This window comes from Felis catus, chromosome D4 (assembly GCF_018350175.1).
Source record: "Felis catus isolate Fca126 chromosome D4, F.catus_Fca126_mat1.0, whole genome shotgun sequence".
Classification (NCBI taxonomy): domain Eukaryota; kingdom Metazoa; phylum Chordata; class Mammalia; order Carnivora; family Felidae; genus Felis; species Felis catus.
Window position 1 is genome coordinate 92669907 of NC_058380.1, and position 21186 is coordinate 92691092.

Below are 21186 nucleotides of genomic sequence, written 5' to 3' on the forward strand. Positions count from 1 at the left end.
GGCTGGGACCCCTGCCTAAAAAGAGCCCTGCCCTCGCTGGACCGAGGGGGTGGGACGTCGTCTGGGGGCCTCACCTGGGAGGGGTTCCCCACTCTTAGGTCCCAGCCTCGCCTGGCACTGGGGTCTTCAGCGACCAGCCCTCCACAGGGGGTTCCTCGGGCCCCTGTCCCCAGCATCCTGCCCCACCCCCAGGAAGGCCAGACCTCCCAGAACAGGAAATGTCCCCCTAGGACTGTCCCCTCCCTCCCTGGCAGGGGAAGCCCTGGGTTTGAGGCTTCATTCTGGCTCTCGCCGACTCTGTGACCATGGATGAGTCACCTCACCTTTCTGAGCCTTTATGTTTCTCCTCCGGGAAATAGGGATACTCCCTCCTGGCCCACTCGTACCATGGGGTTGAAGGGATCGTACCAGGGATCGAAGAAGGAGGCCTGGGCTGAGAGCACCGGATGCTACGAAGACTTTAGGCTCTTTCAGCCTGACTGTCTGCCCTGCCGGGACCACAGGCCACCTTGGCAAGCTTCAGCCTGAAGCTGCATTGAGCACACGGTAATTCACAAAGGAAGGAAGACACTTTACAGTTTCTTCACGGTGTTGCATGGAGCCCTCCCCTGGAGCACCCTGATCCCTGAGACACCAAGTGGCCCCTCAGCCACACTGTCTCCCAGTCAGGGCTCTTCCTGGGGTTTGGAAGGTGGGGGTCATCACCCTCCTCCCAAACGAAACTGACCCTCGAAAATGTGTTTATCAGGATTGGATCCCAGACTCTGAGACCCTTGGTTTACGTTCAGACCTGGAGGGCGTTTACTGAACACGCCCTGGGGCACGCCTTGCACCTTGCTCTGGGCGCTGGGTTTAGGCCTCCAGGAGCCACAGCCGCACAGGTAGGTAGCCTGTTGTGGCTCAGCCGGGGGCCCTTGACCACAGGAGGAGGAGGAGGCGGGGGCTCTGAGCCCCCCGGTAGGGCCCCTCCTCCGCTGCGGTTCGACGGCTTCCCGCGGGAGGGACAGCCAAGCGGGGTTGGCTGGCTGGAGAAGCCGGCAGGGGCCTCCAAGGAGGGGACGGTGTGGCCTGGGCCTGGGGTGTGGGCCCTGCCCCAGCCGGCCCCGCTGCTTGGGACCTGGGGGCCTGAGGCTGAAAATGGCATCTGACAATTCTTTCGGGAACCAGCTCCAGCACAGCCAGGTCAAGGCCAGCCTCTGGGGTGCAGTAAACAGGAAAATCCACGGGGCGCTGGAGGCCCAGGGAGAAAGGAAAGGGCTGGGTCAAAGGGTCTCACAAAATGTTTAAAACGGGCAGGAAATGATGGCTTCTTAATGTCCCTGTCCACCCCCACGCTGCTGAGCCAGCTCTCGGCCTCAGGGTCCTGACATCGGGAACCTGGCGTGTGTGGCTTTTGGGAGCCCACGGCACGGGCCGGGACTGGCTCCCACTCGACACCCTAGATGAAGCCCAAGGTCGCCGGCCAGCTCTCGGGGCCCCCTGTGGCCTGGCCGTGGCGTGGGCCCCTCTGTGGACGAGAGCCCCTCTCCCCGACCCCTAATCGTGTGGCTCGGCCCGCCCCGGCCGGCCGGTTGGAGCTGTGCGTGGGCAACTGAGGCCCAGTGGGGAAGGGACTGGTCCAAGGTGACCCCGGGGGGCCAGTGGCACGTATCTGCTTCTGGGTCTGGTGGCCTGGCCTTGACCCCAGCCTGCTTCTCTCTAACAAGAGCGTCTCCTTCTGTGGACCCCGTGCAGAAGCCCCAGGGCCTTCTCAGCACACCCCAGGCCCCAGCGGATTCTGGGGACCTCTCAGTCATCACCCCAAAGTGGAAACCTGGCCCTGGCACCCCATACCGTGAGAATTCTTGGAAATCGGGTGAGCCACGTGGAGTCGGGGCCCATCAATGTAGGCCCGCACGGCCAGGGCGCACCTCTCCTGGGCCTCTGGGATGTGGGGCGGGGGCGGCGGCCCCGTGAGCAAAAGATGGCTTGGCAGAGGGCCGTCCCCGTCCCAGATGGAATCTGGATCTGTTCTGACATCCGTGTGTAGTAACAAGTATAAAATGTTCATAGTTTTGAGCCAGCGATTCTCCTGGGAGTTTATCCTGAAGGAATAACGTGAAACGCAGAAAACCTGCCTCCCAGGCCCCTCCGGCCGCATTATTTATAACTGGGAGAAGCTGGGAACGACCCAAGCGCACGGGGAGGCCGGCGAGGAAAGCCGCCGCGCGTCTGGTGAGCTGAACAACGCGCAGCTGTTCGAAGTCACGTCTGTGGAAAGTTCCAGCCATGTCAGAAATGCTTCTTCTGTGATGGGCGGTGGACGGGGCAGAACACGGCGGGGCCGCAGCTGAGGGTTTCGGCTGGCAGCCGGGCAGAGCGGCCAAAGCCACGGACGCACCGTGCGCGCTCGTGGGAGCTGAACGGGGGGGAAAACGGTGGTTCTGCTCCGGTCTGTGGTCCGTGGCGGGGACCGTCTTACCAAATCATGTGATTTATGGGCTCAACCTCACCCCAGACTCAGAGGCCGTCCACCCAGGCCTCCGGGGCTTGGGGCTCCAGGCTCTGTCCCTGGGTCAGCAGCTGTAGCAGGGGCTCAGGGAGGGAGTCCGGCGGGAAGAGGCCTCTTCTCACAGCCAGGGCCACGCTGCCAGGGCCGAGGCGCCCACCTGCTGTACCGCGAGTGGTTTCTGAGTTTCTTCTCGGTAAGACCGGCTGTGGGGTCTGCGCTGTGGCCCCTGCCACCCGTGTCCCCCTCGCCCACTGCCGGAGCCTCTGGGGGCCTAAACGAAGATGGGGGCAGGGTGTGGCGTCCCTGCCCCGAGAAAGGTCCTGGGGCTCAAGCACGGTGACCAGCCAGGAGGAACCGCTTCTCCACCCCGGGGAACCAGGGAGGGCTTCTTCAAGAACAGCTGGGCTGAGCGGGAGGGAGCGGGCAGGGACTGAGCCCGGAGCGTCTACCCCTGGGAGAAACTCGAATCCCAGGCCCCCACTGTCAGTGGCCTTGGGTACTACCTTCGGGCTCGCGGAGGGGAGGGAGCTCCAGCCTGGGTGGTCAGGCGCCCGACAAAACCACGTGCTGACCTTGGGGTAAGACACAGGCCTCCTCGTGGGGCGGCTCCGAGGCCCAGAGCCTCCGAGGAGCACAGGGTCTGGGGGTGGGGGGTGGGGCGGTGCGGGGACCCGGCCTGTGGGAGCAGCCCCTCTGGCAGCCTCAGCAGGCTCTGGTGTCCCCACAGGGAGCCGCTCCCCCCCTCCTGACCGCGTTCCCAGAGCGGCCGTGGCTGGGCCTTGCCTTCCCCAGGGACCGGTCTCGGGTGGGGACTCTCCAGCCCCGCAGAGAGACCTGGGCCTCCCCTGGCCCGGAGGAGCCTGGCACCCGAGGGCCGCTTCTCTGTTCGCCTCCCGAGGGGACGTGCCAGCTTCTCCCTTGCACGGCCCAGGTCCTGGACGTTCTGCCCAAACCCCTCGGCGGCCTCAGTTCTCTCCGGAAGCCGGGCCTCCCAGTCTCCCTGCCTCCTGGCCAGTGCTGGGCCTCATGAGGCTCCCGCAGGTACTCTCTGTTCTTTGTGCCGGAGACCGTTCCGGGGTGACCAAGGAGAAAGGGCACCGTGGCCTTGTCAGCGTCCTCACGGGACGCCCGGGATCATCAGGCCGGGGGGCGCGGGCGTCTTCTCCCCCCCGCTGGTCCGCGCTGGGCCGGGCTCCCTCGGCCCCTCCACAGCGATGCCTCACTTCAATGGGGAAGCCTGCTCTGACCTCCCTGGGCCTCAGCGTTCTCGCCTGGGAATGGGGCCAGTGCTGCCCCCCTCACAGGGCCGTGTGTGGGTGGAGCCTGACCGGTGCCCCGGCTGACCCCGCGGGGATGGGCTGAGCTCTGCCCGAGGCACGAACGGACGCATCGAGAAGGAACGAATGAAGGCCGCAGAGGCGCCAAGAACCGTGAGCGCGGTGCGCTCCGTGGAAAAGCCCGGACGCGAGGGGCGCGTGCAGCTGGACCCCATGGGTATGAGATGTCCCGGGAGGTAAGTCCGCGTGGCCGGCGAGGACGTGGGTGGCGGCCAGGGGCTGGGGGACAGGGAGCCCTGTTCACGGGTGCAGGCCGAGGGGGGCGTTCCGGAACCAGGTCGTGGGGGCGGCTGCACCACGGAGAGAACGTACCAGGCGCCACAGAATTGTTCACTTGGCCACTTTTGGGGCACCTGCCTGGCCCAGTCGGAAACGCATGCGACTCCAGATCTCAGGGTCGTGAGTTCGAGCCCCGTGTTGGGTGTAGACATTACTTAAAAATAAAATCTTAAACATAAACATGTAAATACATAAATCAAGGGGCCACTTCTCCGTTATGTGAGTTTCACCTCAGCTTAAGAAACGAGGAGGGAACGGGGGGGGGGCTCCCCTCCCCTGGAGGGGAGCGAGCTCAGCTCTGGGAGGGGGCGGCCTGGTCCGAACCCAGGTCTCTCACCGCAAAGCGGACGCCCTGACTCAGTTCCCTTTTCTGAAAACACAGGCCCTGGGTGTGGGGAAAGGTGAGGCCCAGCTCAAAAGGCCAAGGGTCTCTGTTCCCCAAGGGCATCCCTGGAGTCCGGCAAAGTCTGGACCAGGCCTGGGGGGACAGGTGGGGGAGCAGGCCTTAGTTGGGGCCACGCCGGTGGCTGTGTCCAGATGGGCAGCCCTCCCACCCACATCCAGGGCGGCTGACGCTTGAATCTGGGCCCGACCCCACCCCTCCCGCCCCTCTGACCCCTCACCCCGGGCCGGGCCTCCCTTCGCCCTGTTCTGACCCAGTGCCCAGCAGCAGCCCAGGAGCTGGGCCGGGTCCCAGCACAGGCACTTGGGCCTCGCCCGAAACTGGGGACAGGCTCCCGGTAAGCACTGCCTAAGGTGAGGCCCACCTCAGCACCGGAGGGCGCCTGTGGTTCAGACGCCTCTGCCTCCGTCTGTCCTGAGCCCTGGGGGTCCTGGACGCCTGCTGGAGGCTGTCCGCCCCGGGGCGGCTGGACACCCACCCAGTCGTTGCCCCCAGACGCAGCGGCTGCTGCCGCATCCCAGATACTGTCCCCAGGCGCCCCTCAAGCTCAGTGCCGCCCTTCGGTGGGGGGGCATCGCTTCACGGACGGGAGACGGACCCCTGAGAGGCAGGGGAACCCTAGAGCACGGGGGGCCCTGGCCTCCACCTGCTCAGCGCCCAGGCCGCATGTGCGTGAGTGTCGGGGGTGGGGCACCCTGCTGGCTTCTGGGCTTCGAGGGGCTGCCCTGCTGGGGTGGGCCTGGCCTGGGTGAGGGAAGGAGGGGAGAGAGGGCTTCCTGCCCAGCGATGCTCGGCTTCCTGTGGGTTAGCGGGCGCACGGGCTCCACTGGTCAGGGTCACGTCGGGGCTGTGGTCAGGGAGAGGCTGTTGCTGAAGACGTCACTGGGGCCAGGCCCCCCAGCCCCAGCCACAGCCCAGGCTGCGTGCCCCGGATGACCCCAGACTGCCAGACTGTTGCTTCGACGACTACTGGACAGGCCTGGTGGCCAGGGCCCCCGTGATCTCTTCCTGCCCCACGTGTCCTCCTGCCCTCTGCCCTCTGCTTCCCCTGCCAGGACTGAGCCCCCCCTCACTCCTCCCCTGGGGCTCCTGAGGCCCCTGCCCCTCTCTCTCTCCCTCACTCCGTGTGCTCTCTGTGCCTCGATGTCCCCCTCCTCCCCGTGATCGCGCGGCCTTCCCGGCACCACCGGGGGCCCCGGCCCACTCGCCTGTGGCCATGTTCCCACTCCCGGCGCCACCTCCGCCGGGGAGCCTGTCCCGACGCCGATGGGAACCGTCTCGGACAACTCGATGGAGCCAGAGTCCCGGAGTCCTGCCCGAGGCCCGGCAGAGGCCAGGACGGCGGGCATCGCGACTTCACAGGTGAGAAACTGAGGCAGAGAGCAGGGAGCCACTGGCCCAAGATCGCACAGCAAGTGTGTGACAGGGAGGGCTACGTCCCCTCTGTTTGTCCCCTCGGAGCGGGCGAGAGTCTCCGTGAGCGGCAGAGAATGTCCATCCCTCTCCGCGTGGTCCCCAGGGGAGCCAGCCGGGGGCCCAGCCACTGGTTCACGCGGAAAGGAAGGAGGAGTCGCCCTCCCCCAGCTCAGGCCTCCCAGGGATCCGGGCCTGATCCCAGCCCCTGTCCCGGCCGGCATGTCCCCTTGCGGGGGCCGTGCACCCAGGACAAGGCTGGGCGGGACCCTGCAGCCCCCAGCCCCTTCACAGCCTCCACGGAAAACCTGCTTCCGGGATAGAGCGACATCCCCAGGGCAGAGGACGTGGACAGACCCGCCCCGCTCCTGGCCGCCCCCCGGCCCCCTTTCCCCTCAAGTCTGCCAGTGTCTTCCCTGGTCTCCCCACGCTGTGTGCCAGCCTCCCCCAGTCAGCGGTGCCCTGGAGGCGCTCCCCTTTCTTGCCAGCACGCCCCACGCCCGTCTTGCCTCTTGGCCTTTGCCCTTCCAGTTCCCTCTGCCAACTGCCCCTCCCTGTGCCCCTCCCCGCTCCTAACAGTGTAGCCCAGGACCTGTATCCCCGAGAACAATGCCAACCAGGCTGGCTGCACTCTCTGGGGCACTGACTGCCACGTTTACCGGCCCCCTCACCTCCCATGCCCCGGGGGGCAGGTACCCACCCCCAATCCACAGACAGGAAGCAGGTGCAAGTTCTGGGCAACCAGCAGCCACCCCTTGGTCTGCGGGATGGACTCACCACCGTGTGTGGGACCCCCCGCGACCCCCAGCCTGTCAGTCAGCAGGCTACCAGGTTTCCTTCCCTTCTCCGTCTCCTTTCCCATCTCCTCTAAGCCCCTTCCCGCCTCGAGCTGAGAGACACCCTCTCAGGGAAGGATCTCCTGTCCCGTTTTACTTCAGGGACCGCTGGGAGGCTGCAGGGTCACTGGTAGGTGTGGCTACCCAGGTGAATGGCACACCCTGGTGTCGTGCGGTGCGCAACCTACACCACTGTGCCCGGTAGCCCTTGGTCACTCCTGTCTGGCGCCCAAACCCTCCGTCTCATCCCTCTCCGCTTTCTGCCCTGACAGGTGTGAGTGACAGGAAGACTCAGACGCTTGGCAAGGATGCCCCGGCCTGGCCCAGTGTCGGAGAGCTCGGCCCTCAATGGGCTCAGGCAGCATTCTTGGGATGCTTGTGCCCCATTCAGCAGCGGCACTTCCAATGCAAACACTCAGGGCCTCCCACACAATGGTTCCCGCCAGCCTGGCCGGGCCAGCCAGACCCCTCCCCGCCTCCTCCCCACCACCATTGTCCTTCCCTCTAGGGAGGGGCAGGGTGTGTGTGGAGGGGGACCAGGCCCCAGTCTGGGGGTGGCTGGGAAGGCTGGGAGAGGATGAACGGACATGCAAATGAGATACTGAAGAACCCGGCCAGGATCCCCCGGAAAGGGGGCCCGAGGGAGGGGCTGGCTGTCTCCTCGCCCCGCCCCCATCTCTGGGCTGAGTCACCAGCCACCGAGGGAACTTCCTTTGCTGGACAGGGCAGCCAGCTCCTTGGGCCTCCCCTCCCCGGCCCGGGAGGTGCCCCTCCTTGGAGTCTGGCCCTCTACACTACGCGTGACCCCGGTGTCGTAGTCCTGCGGGCCTACGTGGTCGGGGCCGAGCTCGGGGGCCAGTGTCTTCCTACCCCACCGCCCCCCCCCCCGCCTCCTCCCTCAGCATCCGCAGACCTGGAGCAGGTGGCCCGGCTTTGACAAGACCCCAGCCCGCCTTCACCCCCCTCCCCGCTGCTGCCTGCTTCCCCCTGCCCTTGAGTTTCCATCGGAAATGCCTTCCAGTAGTTCAGATCGCGGTGGGTCCCGGATGGTGTCGAGGAGAGCTTCTCTCCAGCACGTCCGGGGCTCACAGCTCCTGAACCGGAGGCAGCCAGGAGGCCGGGCCCCGTGTGTCTGTGGAGCGCACGCCTCCCCGGCCGTCCTGGCTGTGCCCTCACACCTCTGGAGCCCGCTCTGTGCCCCACCGGGCCGGCCGCACGAATGGCCCCGTCTTAAAACGTGGACGCCTTCCTTTGCCCGCGGAATGTTCCGCTGTGTGGTTTGTACGGTCCGCTGATGGGCACCTTGGGTTTTTTTCCGGCCAGCCCAGGACCACGAGTGGGCAGGATGCCTCTCCGGAAGCGGGGCCGCTGGGTCAGACGTCGTATTGGTAGCTCTGACAGACGGGGCCGAGCCTGGGTCCTCACGGCCCGCAGCCGTGCGTCACAAAGCCGTGGCCGGTCACACGGGCGAACCGGCGATCGTCGCGATCATCGAGGCTTTGGGAGCGTGTCTGTCACCGACGGTGAGGCTGAGCGTCCTTCCACACGTCCGTGAGCTTTCCCCTCTCGTGCGGACCCTCCCTTCATGCCCTTTGCGTTTTCATTTCTTCCCTCCTTGAGTTAACTTTTCTTTATTGATTTTTTGGAGCTTTTTACATATGAAGGAAATGAGCCCTCTGCCTCCATGGATGCATAGCTTCTCCGTGTTGCTAAACGGCACACCTTGACCGCTTCAGGGGGTTTTCGTTATGCAGAAATTTTATTTTATGTATTTGAGCTTAAGAAAAATTTTTGTGGATGTGGTCTTTGTACTGGTCTTGGTACTTTGTGGCACGCTTAAGAAGGTCTCACCTCAGGTTTATCAAGAAATTTCTTCCACGTTGTTTTTTTTTCTAGGCTTTGTGGTTTTGCTGTTTACCTTGAAACCTGGCCCGTTTGGAATTTATTTTGTGAGACTACAGACCCAGCTTCGTTCTTTCCAGATGGCTGTCTGCCTCCCCGGGCGTCGGTGGGTTCTTGAGCGGCCCATCTTTTCTCACTGATTTGCAAGCCCGTCCGTGTCCCACGCCAAACTCTCCCGTGTATTCGAGTCTGTTTCTGGGCTTATTCTGTTCCATTCATTCACCGGCTCATTCTTGTGCAATATCACACTGCTTGAATCATCGTAGCTTGATAAATGTTGTCGTGCCTGAGGGGCCCGTCCCTCCTTTGGCAGAGACCCCAGGAGCCCCCCCCCCCAACGTCCATGACCTTCTCTCTTCCTTCTTTGTAGCCTGATTTTATTTGAGGCAACAAAGCACTAAGCATCTGCATTTCCCTGCTTCATTGCAGACAGTCCCGGCCACGGGGACTAGGTTCTGGTCGGTGAGAGGGGAGAGGAAGTGAGGGACAGCACTTTCGAAGATTGCCCTGTGGCGGACGGCATGCATTCCTTTCTCCTTCCAGCTGCCTGGGACATAGGGGTGATGACTGGAGCTCCAGCAGCCCTGCTGGGCCACCGGGCAAACTTGGAAGGGAAACCACACAACAGGAGCGGGGGTGGAGAGATGGAGGGGTCCTTGTGAGTCTGGGACACCGTGGAGTCCCCACAGCCCTGGGCTGCCTGCCTCACAAGACAGAGAGATGAGCACCACACCAGATTTGAGTGCCAGCAAATCTGGTCCTTAGTCACACGTCCTTCTTTCGCCCCACAATGTTCTTGGTTGTTTTTGCTTACTCAGTTTTCCACGTGAACCTTAGAATTAGTTTGTTTAATTTAGAAATAAGTCCTGTTTGGGGAGCCTGAGTGGGTCAGTCGGTTAAGCGTCCGACTTCAGCTCAAGTCATGATCTTGCGGTTCGTGGGTTCGAGCCCCGCATCGGGCTCTGTGCTGACCGCTCAGAGCCTGGAGCCCGCCTCGGATTCTGTGCCTCCCTCTCTCTCTGCCCCTCCCCTGCTCACGCTCTGTCTCTCTGTCCCTCAAAACTAAACAGACATTAAAAGATTAAAAAAAAAAAAAAAGACCTGTGAGACTTTAAAAGCAAAGTGTCCTAATAACGATGGATTTATTAAGGAGAATTGATGTGATCATGTTATTAAGTCGGCCTTAAAAGGTCGGGCCTTCCCACGTGCCAAGACCTTCCTCCATGACCCTCGGTTGCATGTTTCTTACTGATTTCCGAGCATTTTATCATTTTTATAACCATCATTTAGAGGCTCTTTTCTCTCACACCCCACCTACCTGGCTGATGTTTGTGCACACGGAGGGGATTGATTTTGTCCCTGCCGTCTCAAGGAATTCTTTTATTCTTTGAAATCTTTCTGTTTTTCAGGTGCTTAATAAAATCATCTGCAAATAATGATGATTTCCTCATTTTCCCAGCGGCTCTGACTCTATGCCTTTCTCTCCTGTAATTGTGCGGGCCAGGCCTCAGAACAGAGTGCGGTGTGGGTGGTGCGGTGTGGGAAGCCCGGCTCCTGGCTTCCACAGCTCTGCTTCTAGAAGATTCCCAACGAGCAAGACGTTGGTTTGGGGGGAGGCTATTTTATCAGGTGAAGGGAGTATTTGTCCAGTCAGATTTTATTATGATTATTTTTAAGTTTATTTATTTTTGAGAGAGAGGGAGAGAGAGAGGAGAGAGAGAGAGCGCATGAGCAGGGGAGGAACAGAGAGAGAGGGAGACCCAGAATCGGAAGCAGGCTCCAGGCTCCGAGCTGTCCGCACAGAGCCCGACGCGGGGCTCGAACCCACGAACCGCGAGAGCATGACCTGGGCCGAAATCGAGAGTCGGACGCTTAACCGACGGAAACCCCCAGGTGCCCCTAGTGTTATTTTTTTTTTTTTACAATCAAGGATGTTGCTGCGTTTTGTCCAGCGCCTTTCGGACATCCAGCGGGGGCGCGTGTGCGAGCTGCTCGGAGGGGAGAGCTGACGGTCCGGAGGCCAGGAGGCACGCAGGTTGTGCGAGCAGGTGATTTGAGGAGGTTTCGCAAAAGTGCTCTTCTCGGAGGTGTGGGCAGGGATTAGGGACACCGTGAGGGAGAGTGCAGCCTGGGGCCAAGCGAGCCCAGGCCCGAGGGCAGAACTAGCAGAGCGTGGGAACCAGTCTCTGGGCTCCGGGTGGGGGGCGGAGCCGCCCACAGGACGGGGAGGCACGGTGCCAAGACCGGGACTCATCTGGGTTTTGAGGACTTGATTGGTTGATGTGGGTCCCAGAGCTCCGGCTGGCGTGGCTCTGGGACAGTCTGCGGGTGCCGGAACCACAAGGAGCTCACGGGGTCGGGGGGGAGGTCGCAGGAAGCCTGGGCTCTCAGAGAAGAGCCCGTGCATTCCAGGGGTGTGACCGAGGCCCCCCGGCAGGTGAGCAAGAGGGGTCTGGGGCGACGTGAGGGTCCCAGGGCTGGAGCTGGGAGGCTACAGGGGGTCAGAGGTGACCCAGCCCCAGAGCACCCGGGGTCTGGCCCTCGGGGGCACTGTATGAGCCCCGGGGGATACCCCCGGCCCTCCCCAACCCCAGCATCTCTCTGCCACTGTCCCTGGAGTGGGGAGGCCACTGACTGTGGCCTCCTGCCTCCTGCCAGCCTCACCAGACAGCTTCAAAGAGAGTGGCGGGGGTGCTTTGTAAGCTGATTCCCTCTCGGCCTGCCAGGGCCACTGGGGCCATGCCTGGGAGCACCCCCCACCCCCCCGCCACCCCGTCCCCGCGACCCGCCAGAGACAGATGCCTCCTTGCTCCGGGAACCCGAGGTGGCTGGGAGAAGACAGCCTCTGTTCAATTCCCTGCTCCCTCTCCCGCCCGGGGTTCTTTCTATGGGTTATTCTGTGAGCACAGTGGAGGGGCTGGTGGGTGCATTGGGTCTGTTGAAAGGTCCTGTGCTCCAAGGCAGGCCACACTCTGGTCCTGGCCTGGCCCCCGGAGGTCCTGGCTCTGTGTCCTCCTTTCTGGAGTGAGACCAGTGGTGACAATGCGGTCTTGTCTGGGGAGATCCCCAAGTGAGGGAGAGCCCCCAGGATGGCCACGCTGTCCTACAGGACGAAGCAGTCCCGCGGGGTCGGGTCCCGGACCAGCCTGCCCACCCTGGTGCCCACGCTGGGCTGGTGTGGGAAGGGGCTCAGTCGATCCCGTGGGGACCCTGAGGCCTGGGCCTGTTCCCCACAGGATGGGGAACCAGAGTCCAGCCCGTCCTCAGCCCCAGGGCCTCTCCTACCTCGGGCCTGCACATCTGGACCCAAGGCCGTGCTCAGCACATGGGGAAGGGGGACACCGCCTCCAGGCAGGACGGGGCAGGTGCGGGGGGGCGGGGAAGGAGCCCAGACTCGGGTCCCCGTCTTGGGCCCAGGGGCTGTTCCTTGGCGCTCTACCCATCCTCTCTGAGAGACACGGCAATCGTCCCCTCCCTGCCCTCCTGCCCTCGGGTGACAAGGCTGTGCGGGGGGGGGGGGGGGGGGGGGAGGGGGTCCCAAGGATTCGGGAAGACGCATCCACCTCCTGATGCCTGGGGCCCACGAACGTGACTTTATGTGGAAAAGGGACTCTGCAGATGTAATCAAGGTGGGGACCTTGAAATGAGAGCCCCCGGGATCAGCGTGGCCCTAAATCCAGTGACAAGTGTCCTTATAGGAAGGGAGAGATGCAGACACCGAGGAGAAGCCGCTTGGAGACGGAGCAGGGCAGAGGCTGGAGCGAGGCGGCCCCAGCCAGGGACGCCCGGGGGCCCCAGACACTCCCCCCACCCCCGGAGCCCCCACCCCCGGGCGGAGTGAGGCCCTGCCCGCCTTGGTCTGCCTTGTGGTCTCAGAGCTGGTGGAGAACACACTCGAGCTGTCCAAGGTGCCCCGGTGGCAGCGTGGCCTCTGGTCTCCGTCCTCCCGGCCCCCGCCCCCGGCTGCCTCTCGTGTCTTCCCTGACTCCTTTGCTACGACCACTGACCTCGGGCTCTAAACCCCACATGCGCATCTTGGCCAGGACCTGTCCCCAACGGAGGCCCCTGTCCGAGCACCCGGCACCAAGCAGGCACCTCCCCTGTGCCCGGTGAGCATCCCTCTCGGTCTGGGGCACCCCCACCCCCCACCCCCTGCACTGGCTTCAACCTCCCCCTTCTTCAACCGCTGGCAAATCCCACCAACTCAGACTTCAGAATGAAGCCACAAAGCACCCTTTCTGTCCCCACCCACTAGATTATTTTGGGGGCCTCTAACTGGGCCCCCTCCCTGCCCTCACTGTGCTCTGTGGAGCGGCCAGAGCCCCCTCCCTCACTTCGCTCCAAACCTGCCTTACCACTTCGCACTGGCTGTTCCCTCTGACGAGAACACCCTTCCCTACGTCCCTTCCTGGCTGGCTGGTCCCCTCACCGCTTTTGCCTGCAGCTCGTCCCACGTTCCCATCATGCCTCTGGCTTCCTCGGGACTGCTCGCCCCCCATTGGAAGTGCTGATCTTCTGCCTGTGGGTCTAGCCCCCGTCACGACACTTTCCACGCGCCCTTCTCTGCCTTGTGGCCGAGTCACCCGGAGCGCAGGTGACGAGATCAGCAGGCTCTGTCCTCGAACGTGTTTGCAGAGGGATGAACTCACGAAGGGGGCAGATGAAAACAGAGACACGGGATGAGCGAACCCTAGGCTGGAGGCCGACAGCTCGGGCCGTGGGGCTGGGGGCGCGGGGACTCGGCAGCAAAGGGCCCGTGGGGCTTCAAGGCCTTCGACGACACCCAGTCTTCCGGAACAGCTGCACTGTTCAGGGGGCGCCCCAAGAAAGGATCCCGCGAACCGAGGGGACGCCCACAGAGGCCTCTGTGAGGGGTCTCGGGACAGCAGGTGGAGCCTGGCGGCCTCCCAGGTGCCGCACGCCCAGACGTCGCCTTTCTGCCGCGGTCGCTTTCCCCGGCCACCCCGCCGGGCTCGGGACCCTCTGCCGGCCCTGCCTCTGGGGCCGCCTGCCTCCGTCCTTCCGTGGTTCTGCTAGGACATTCTCTGGAAAGCCAGAGTGCGCACAGAACCCACCGCCACGTGGGCCACCACACCCAGTGCCCCACGGGGACTGTCATTTCCCAGGACGCGGGGGCTGCGTCTGCGCGAGACTGTTTCCGTGCTAAATAAAATCAAGACTCTGCGTGACCCGGCGAGCGTCCCCTGGTCGAAGTCAGCCGTCACCGAAGCACGCGACCCAGCGAGGCTGTTTCCCACCCGGCCCCAGAGATGCCGGGGTCACCTTCATACTCGGGTCCCGGGCACGGGCCGCGTAGGAACAAGGCCAGCCTGGGAATTTGGGGGAGAAACGTCTCCGGTCCAGGGGCCTGTGTTGGCCAGAGCCTGTGCGTGAGGCCCCTCCGGGCTGGGAGCTCGGGGCAGGCGTCCAGCAACTGTCATGCCCGTGAAGGTGTTTTTATGCCCAAAAGTGCTTGTGGGAAAGTCAGGGGGAGGCGGAGGAAAAGAAAACAGAAGGACCCTAATCACAGGCGAAAGGGGACCATTTGCTACATGAGGCCAACCCCCTCCTCGGGGCCCCGGGGAGGTTCTACACTGGGGGAGGCCAGCGGAGGGCCAGCGCCGGGGGCTTGGCTGGGGGGTGCTCCGTATGGCACAAAGCGGTCCTTCTGGGGCTCGGCTCCAACTGGACCTAGTCACAGCTGCTGAGCGTGGCCGGCGGGGCCCCTGCCCCGACCCTGGGCCGTTGGTCTTGTCTGTTCCCAGCCCCACTGAGCCCCCAGGGTGGCTTTCCGTGACCGAGGAGTCTGGGGGGCAGGGAGGGTGTCTGCCCGGAGTGGCCCTCACCCGGCAGGGCACCCCCACTCCAGCCTCAGACCCGTCTTCGGAGGGGATGAGCTCGGGCCCAGGCTCCCCTGTCTCCACCTTCAGGAGGGGCTGGGCAGTGTCTGGGCCCACAGAGACAGCTTCCTGCTGGAGCCCCTGCTCCCTGGGCCAGCGGCCCCCCTGCACCTCCCTCACTCAGCCAGTAGATGTTTCCCTCACTGTGCACCAGACACAGAGACCAGGGAGAGAGAGAGGCAGGCAGTGAGGGCTTCCTGGGGGAGGAGTCGGACGGCGTGCTTGGGTCCAGCGCCCTGCAGGCCTGTGCGGACACAGTCCACCTGACCTGTCTCCCCGTGTTGGGGCAATGGGGTCGAGTCACTGTGCTTCCGGCCGACCTCCACCCCTCGCCACCGGGGTTCCTCCTGGTGACCCGTCCACCGAGGAGGCCAGAGGTGGGTCCTGACGTAGCAGGGGAGGGAGTCTGCGGCTCCCTGGGGCCCTCCAGCTCGCCACACAGATCGGGGGTGGCCGCTCCCGAGCCGGTCACAGACGCGGGACGGAATGAGGGGTCCTGACCTCCTGTCCCCTCCAGCTCACAGTCTGCCTGGCACCTCGCCTTGCCCCCTGGCTCAGCCTCTGAGCTCCCGGGGACACTGCTGGGCTGGCCGCAGGCTGGGCACCGGGGACTCCGGAAGGTCACTTTTCCTGGCCCTGTTCTCAGGGTGTCCAGGGTCAGGGGCTTTGTCTGCAGAGGGATCTAGGCATGAATCAGGGGCGAGCAGCCCTGGGCCCATTGGGCCCCCGTCACCCCCATCCTGACCCCGCCTGTTTCTGTGCCCACTGTGCCCACCTGTGTCTGCCTGGGCCTTATCCGATGGTCCCGCCGTGCCCTCCATGAGCCCACACAGACCCCTCACGGTGGGAGACCCCAGCAGCTCAGCCTGTCCTCACCCCCTTTCCGCGGCCCTTCCCTGCCGCCCCTGGCCTGGGGGCTCCCGTCCAAGCCGGCCCGCTGGCTCCTGCCCCGATCGGTGGTGTCCCATCTCACCGCAGCCCAAGATAAGGGCCCGGCTCAAAGCTGCTTTGTTCAGCCAACAAAAGGACATTTCTGCGGCGCCCTGGGAGCCGGGCCGCGGGCCGGCCCGCACTGGGGAGGCCCCGGCCCAGCCCCGGCACCAGCTCGGGAAACCTTAGCCCGGCCCTGACTGGGCTGCGGGGGCTGGGGACGCACCTGCCACAGGCTTCCCAGGCCCTCGGGCCCACGGGGGGTGTCTCCTTTCCGTGCCCTGGCCCTGCCCATGGCCACTGCCGTCCCCGCCCCTGGGCCGCAGGGCCCAGGGCCTCCCACCTCCTCAGCGAGGAGGGCCACCACCTGCGGGGACAGGGGGACAGATGCAGACATGCGGCCAGGAGCCTCACGCAGCTGACAGTCACCGGAGGGGCGGGGCGGGGATGGCCCAGCTGCTGCTTCGGCGCCCCACCCCCCACCCCGCCCTGCCTCCTGGCCTTTGTCTCTGCCTTTCCGTCCTCCAGGTGTCCTTTCCTTTCTCCACACCCTCCCCAGTTAACTCTGCCCTGAGGGTTGCTGGGGTCCCGATGAGGTGCCCCTCGAGGGGCCGCACTTGACATGTTTTGTGCTGGACTGAGGGTCCGTGGTATTTGTGGTCGGTGGAGTTGTGGCCTTCAAAATATGCCCACCTGAGACCTCAGGATGTAACCTGATTTGGAACAAGGGTCTTTTCAGAGGTAATTAAGGTAAAGACCTCGAGATGAGCTCCTCCTGGACCAGGGTGGGCCCTAAATGCGGTGAGGGGCTTCCTCAGAGGAGGAGAGACACAGACTCTCTGGAGGGAGGCCACGGGGGCGGGGAGCAGGGACGCGGCCACGAGCCCAGGAAACCGGCGATCGCCGGCGACCGCCGGCAGCTGGACCCTCCCTGGGAGGCTTCAGAGGGGGCGCGGCCTGCCCACTCCGGGACTCCGGACTCTGGCCCCCAGAACGGGAGAGAATACATTTCTATTGTTTTAAGCCCCCGCGCTTGTGGAGCTTTGTTGAGGCGGCCCCAGGAAACGCACGGAGAATCGTCAGATGTCCCCCAGGCACGAGGTTAGAGGGAGCCTCCTGGGGCCTCCCACACCCCAACCCAGGTGTGTCAGAGTTCCCAGCCGCCAGTCTCCCGAGGCACAAGGCCGTGTCCCCTTCTCTGCCTCCCCTCAGTGGCTGCCTCCGGGCCAGGCACAAGTCAGTGGCTGCCACTATCTAGCTGGCCTGCTGGGCGCTGACCCGTCTCCGGGGGGGTGGGCCGGGAGGCTGGGCCTCCGCCCCACCTGCGGTGGCCTGTCTCTCTCTCTCTCTCTGCTTGGGGTCTGCAGGGCTCCCCACCCCCCAACTTCCTCCCTCTTTCCCGTGGGCCTGGCCACAATGAGCAGCTCCCGGGGCGTCCCTGCATTCACCCTTCCCCTGGGCTGGCTGGAGCCGGCCTTCCTTCCACCCCCCGGGGCTTCCCACGGGGCGGGAGGCTCGCTTGGGCCCACCCTGCATGCCTCGGGTCACGGTCACGGGGTCACAGGCCAGCACAGCAGGAGCAGCAGGGAGCCACGGTCTCCCTACTCACAGGCCCGTGGACAGTGAACAACTTGCTGAAGGTCACACAGCTAGTGAGTGGCCGTCTGGGCCTGGTCACTGGGCACCTGACTCACTTCCCGTCACACTGTCTCCGCCCTGCCCCCACGGCCCCTCCAGGGAGCGGCGAAGCAGGGACGCTGGACGGGGCGACAGCCGCCGCCCCCCACCTGGGTGGTTACAGATTCGGGCCCGGGCACGTCGGGCCAGTCTACCAATTCTGGGGGCCCGGGAGCGTGCGTCCGCGGGACGGGAGACGGACAGAGAGGGCACAGGCACACTGGGTCGGAGGCCAGCCGCGGGCGGTCCCCTGGAGTGGGGCGGGGGGGGGCAGGGGTGCAGAGCAGGGCCCTTCCGGAAGGGGCAGGGCGATGGGCCGTGCGTTCCCCTCCTGGGCCTGAACCACCTTCCTGCCCTTGGCTCCTTCGTGTGGGCATTCGCCCCTTTGTTCTTCGAGTATCTGCCCAGCGTGCACCACACGTGCCAGGCCTGTGGGGCCCCAGGAGGTCCCCTCCCGGCACAGGCTGGGAGGCAGCCGGGCGGTGGGCCGGTGGGGGCGAGGCTGGCGGAGCTGAGTAGGAGCAGACCCCGTGCGGCCAGAGCCCCACCAGCAAGGGGCACAGCCTTGCGGGAGGCCCCCAGCCCGCCCCACAAACCGGGAAGGGGGAGGTGGGCCGCCGGCCATGCCCTCGCTCCTGCGGGGTCCCGGCTGGGCCCGCTCGCGCGCACACAGCGCTCTCCCACGGTCTCCCAGGCACAGGGTCATACACGCTCACGTGCTTAGGCCGGGGTCAGGCAGGAAATACCCGGCGACTGTTTATCCGGTGACATATGCACTTTGTGTGTGGGACCTGAGGGTCCTGTTCTCAAGGACCCTGCCCGGGCGGGGGCCCACCCTGGGGAGGAGGTGCCTCTAGACGTCCCTGGGGAGCTGGCCCTGGCCCTTCTGTGCAGGGAGCAGGTTGGGGGGCACGGGAGCTCTGGGCAGGTGCCCTGTCTCCCCACCTCCGCCCTGGGCATCACGCAGCCTCGCGGTCATCTCTTGGGTCCCTCCCGCTCCCTGACCGGCACCCGGTACAGATCCTGCAACAGGCTTGTGGGGAGGTGAGTGTGCAGCTTGTTTACGTGTGTGTGACCCACACGCATATGTGCCGGTGTGAGTGTGCGTGTCCTGAGGCACATGTGTGCTGAGGGTGCACGCGTGTGTGGGTGGGTGTGTGCACGTGTGCGTTTGCACACGTATGCTTGCACGTGTGGGGCAGGAACGGGCTTGTCGTCAGGCTCCGGGGCCCGGGTCTGGAGGACACGGCGCTCTGGGGCAGGTGGTGACGCGAGGCCGCGGTGTCCCCGGGCAGAGGCAGGCGCTCCGTGCCTCCGTGATGACCCACGGGTCGGGTGGGGCCCGCACCCACAGCACCCACACTCCGCGGTGACCGCCAGGGTGCCCCCCTGCGGACAGGCGGGCTCCAGGGGGCAGAGGCACAGCAAGGCTGAGACCCAAAGGAGGCCTGTGCTCCCCCAGCCCGGGTGGGGTCTGCCCTGGGGCCTCCCAGGTCCTCGGTACCCCCCCATCTGAACAACGGCGGGGGGGCAGCATGGGCTCTGGTCTGTCTCTCTCTCTGAAGGCCCCGGGGCAGCTCTGAGCCCTGCCAGGCCTGCCTGCACTCCGGGCCGACATCCCCCCCGCCCAGCCACTTCCTCCTGCCCCCCCCCAACAGGCCGCAGTCCCAACATCTGGTTGGTGTTTCCAGGAGGTGGGGGTGGGGGTCGCCTCTGCGGGAACAGTGTGGGAGTCGGGGCTGTGAGAACAGACTCGGGGGCGGAGTCCAGTCCCTCCAGGGGAGGGTGGGGGCGACCTGAGAGGGAAGCTACCTCTCTGGCTGTGTCGGGCGCCCCCCACCCCGGCCACCTAGGTCCCCAATCTCCAGAGGGCACTTGGCGAGAGGCAGTCACTGGCGGTCACAGGCCTGACCCAGATCTGTCCCCCCACCTGTGGCTGTCATTCCACCTCCTCCAGCCTCAGTTTCCTTTTTTGCCAACGGGGATGACTCCGCTGGTCTCTGCCCGGCCCAGAGGGACCCTCCGTGGGGCCGCCCGTGTCCCCCGGGCGGGGCCCCTGTGTCTGCTTAGCCCCGGCCCGCATTTCTATAGCGGCTGCAGGGGAGCCGTGCCGTGGGCCACACAGGCCGCACCGGGTGGTCTGGCCTGCTGCGGGCAGGTGGGTACGAGGGCATTGGGGGGCTCAGGACCGCCTGCACGGATCTGTCTGCTCCAGGAGCCTTGGAAGAAGACGTGGGGGCACTGGCAGCCCCCCACCCCCGGCCCGACAGCGGCTCCAGGGGGTGGCTCACCTCCCGTGCTCGGCCCTTCCGGGTGAGGTCATGGGAAAAACTTGCGCGGACGCACTCCCCCGGCCCCGGATCCCCAGAGCCACCCACGGGCTTAGCGTGGCTCCTCCCAGCTACCGGGAGGGGTCCCCCCCTCCGGGTCCCAGGGTCCCAGCCCAGCCCCTGGCTCCTGGTCTGCCCCCCTCCCCCGTTAGGAACCAGCTTGGGGCACGTTTCCGGGTTCAGACTCCACACTTGGGCTTATCTATAGCCGTGGCTTTGATTTGTTGTGCTTTTAAGTCCCTCCCCCCACTGGGAGTCGGCTTCAGGAAAGCGGTTCCCCAGGCGCCGGGAGCCCGAGGAGACTGGCCGGAAGGGGGACAATTAAATTCAGGGGAGAAAGAGTTAACAGGAGCCCCCCCCCCAAGCTGCTTCACAATGAACCACCAGGAAATAAACACAAATACAAGGATTTCCTCTCTTGCTGGTCTGGTCTGCCCCCCAAGGTCCCTTTGAACCCCAGAGGGTCAGGGCAAGAAACAGCCCCTGGGGTGGGCGAGGGGCTCCCCCGAGCAGCCCCTCGGCATGCTCCCAGCCGTCTGGCCCCCTCAGAACCTGCAGCTGGTCAGGTGTCCCTCAGGATCCCTGGAAGGACAGAAGGCACACCCACCCGCAGAGGGGCCAGCCAGAGCCTCTCGGCCTGGGGTGAAGGTAGTTCCTATCCTCACTCACACACTCGTTCGAAGAGGATGGAGTGCGGGCAGGCTCTGCTCTGAGGGGTTCACCACACACACCTGAGACCAAGGCTTTGGAAGCGGCACACGTGGCCACCCTGGGGTGGCCAGGAAAGGCCCCTTGAGACTTAAGTGACCAGAAAAGCAGGGGCGGAGCTGTGTCAGAGTCAACAGCTTGTGCAAAGGTCCTGGGGCAGGAGGGTGCTTGGTGCCTCCGAGAAACAGAAAGAAAGGGAACAAGGCTGTGGGGGAGCAGGGGGGCCGGTGCAGGACGGTCATCATGGTGGCCAGCAGAGCCTCTCATGCAGGACCCACCGGGCCACAAGGAGGCACTGGGACCTTGGTCCTGTTGGTGTGGGGAGTCCGGAGGGCTTTAAGCAGAAGGTACTGTGGGTTATGTTTATTTTTAGGAGCTCACCCTCGTGGCTGGTTAGACGCAGGCGTCATAGGTGTCATGGCAGGCGAGGGGTCAGCAGGGCCCCGGTTTCTGGGGCTCTACCTGCTGAGATGAGCCAGTGAGGTGGTGGGAAGGCGGAAGGGAGGCACAGGTGGCTTCGGGGCAGTAGATGTGGCCCCTGGGGGAGCTTGTAGCTGGTGGGGGGGGGATGGTCCGGGAGCTGGGCCCTGCAGCCAGTCCCCCTGGAGAGGGAGCCACCTGGGGACCTGGACAAGCTGCCGCCTGGGGGGCTGGAGGAGAGGAAGGGGAGACTGTAGACGGGCGCTCTGGGTACCCCCTGGCCACCCTGGGCTCCGTTTCCTCTTCCGGAAAGTGGGGACTGTGACAGCGCCTCTCCCTGGGGTTGTGCTGCTGAGTGAGGCAACAATGTATCCATCTAGTGGGTTCCAGGGCCCTGTAGAAGGGGCCTCCAGTGAGGCCTGGGTTGGCAACCTCCAGGAAGCCCTCCTAGATTGCCTTCTCTTGCCTGCTGACTCACGATTGGTCCCCATCCCAGCCCTTCACTGCGCCCACCTCTCCCTTCCTCTCCTGCCCTAACTCTGTGGCTCCACCTGTGTCCC

At 64.7% G+C, this 21186-nt stretch overlaps 1 protein-coding gene and 1 long non-coding RNA gene across 6 annotated transcripts; both read left to right on the forward strand.

Annotated features, from left to right (window-relative positions):
* The first annotated feature begins 1683 nt into the window (after window positions 1-1683).
* On the forward strand, window positions 1684-9634 carry LOC123378947. 3 transcript variants are annotated; one of them, XR_006588811.1, is made up of 5 exons: window positions 1684-5872; window positions 6796-6889; window positions 7032-8282; window positions 8656-8767; window positions 9091-9634. It is a non-coding gene; the product is annotated as an uncharacterized LOC123378947 (long non-coding RNA). The 3 variants fall into 3 exon arrangements; XR_006588812.1 differs by having other exon boundaries at window positions 1685-5872; window positions 6862-6889; XR_006588810.1 differs by lacking the exon at window positions 6796-6889 and having other exon boundaries at window positions 1686-5872.
* Window positions 9635-11104: 1470 nt separating this feature from the next.
* On the forward strand, window positions 11105-13850 carry LOC109494050 (basic proline-rich protein-like). Of its 3 annotated transcripts, none has more exons than XM_045043124.1 (3): window positions 11105-12026; window positions 12360-12770; window positions 13106-13850. In XM_045043124.1, the coding sequence occupies exons 1-3, from the start codon at window positions 11401-11403 to the stop codon at window positions 13170-13172; spliced, it is 1104 nt and encodes a 367-aa protein (XP_044899059.1). In that variant the 5' UTR covers window positions 11105-11400; the 3' UTR covers window positions 13173-13850. The 3 variants fall into 3 exon arrangements, with proteins under 3 accessions (XP_044899059.1, XP_044899060.1, XP_044899061.1); XM_045043125.1 differs by having other exon boundaries at window positions 13193-13850; XM_045043126.1 differs by having other exon boundaries at window positions 12360-13850.
* The last annotated feature ends 7336 nt before the right edge of the window (window positions 13851-21186 follow it).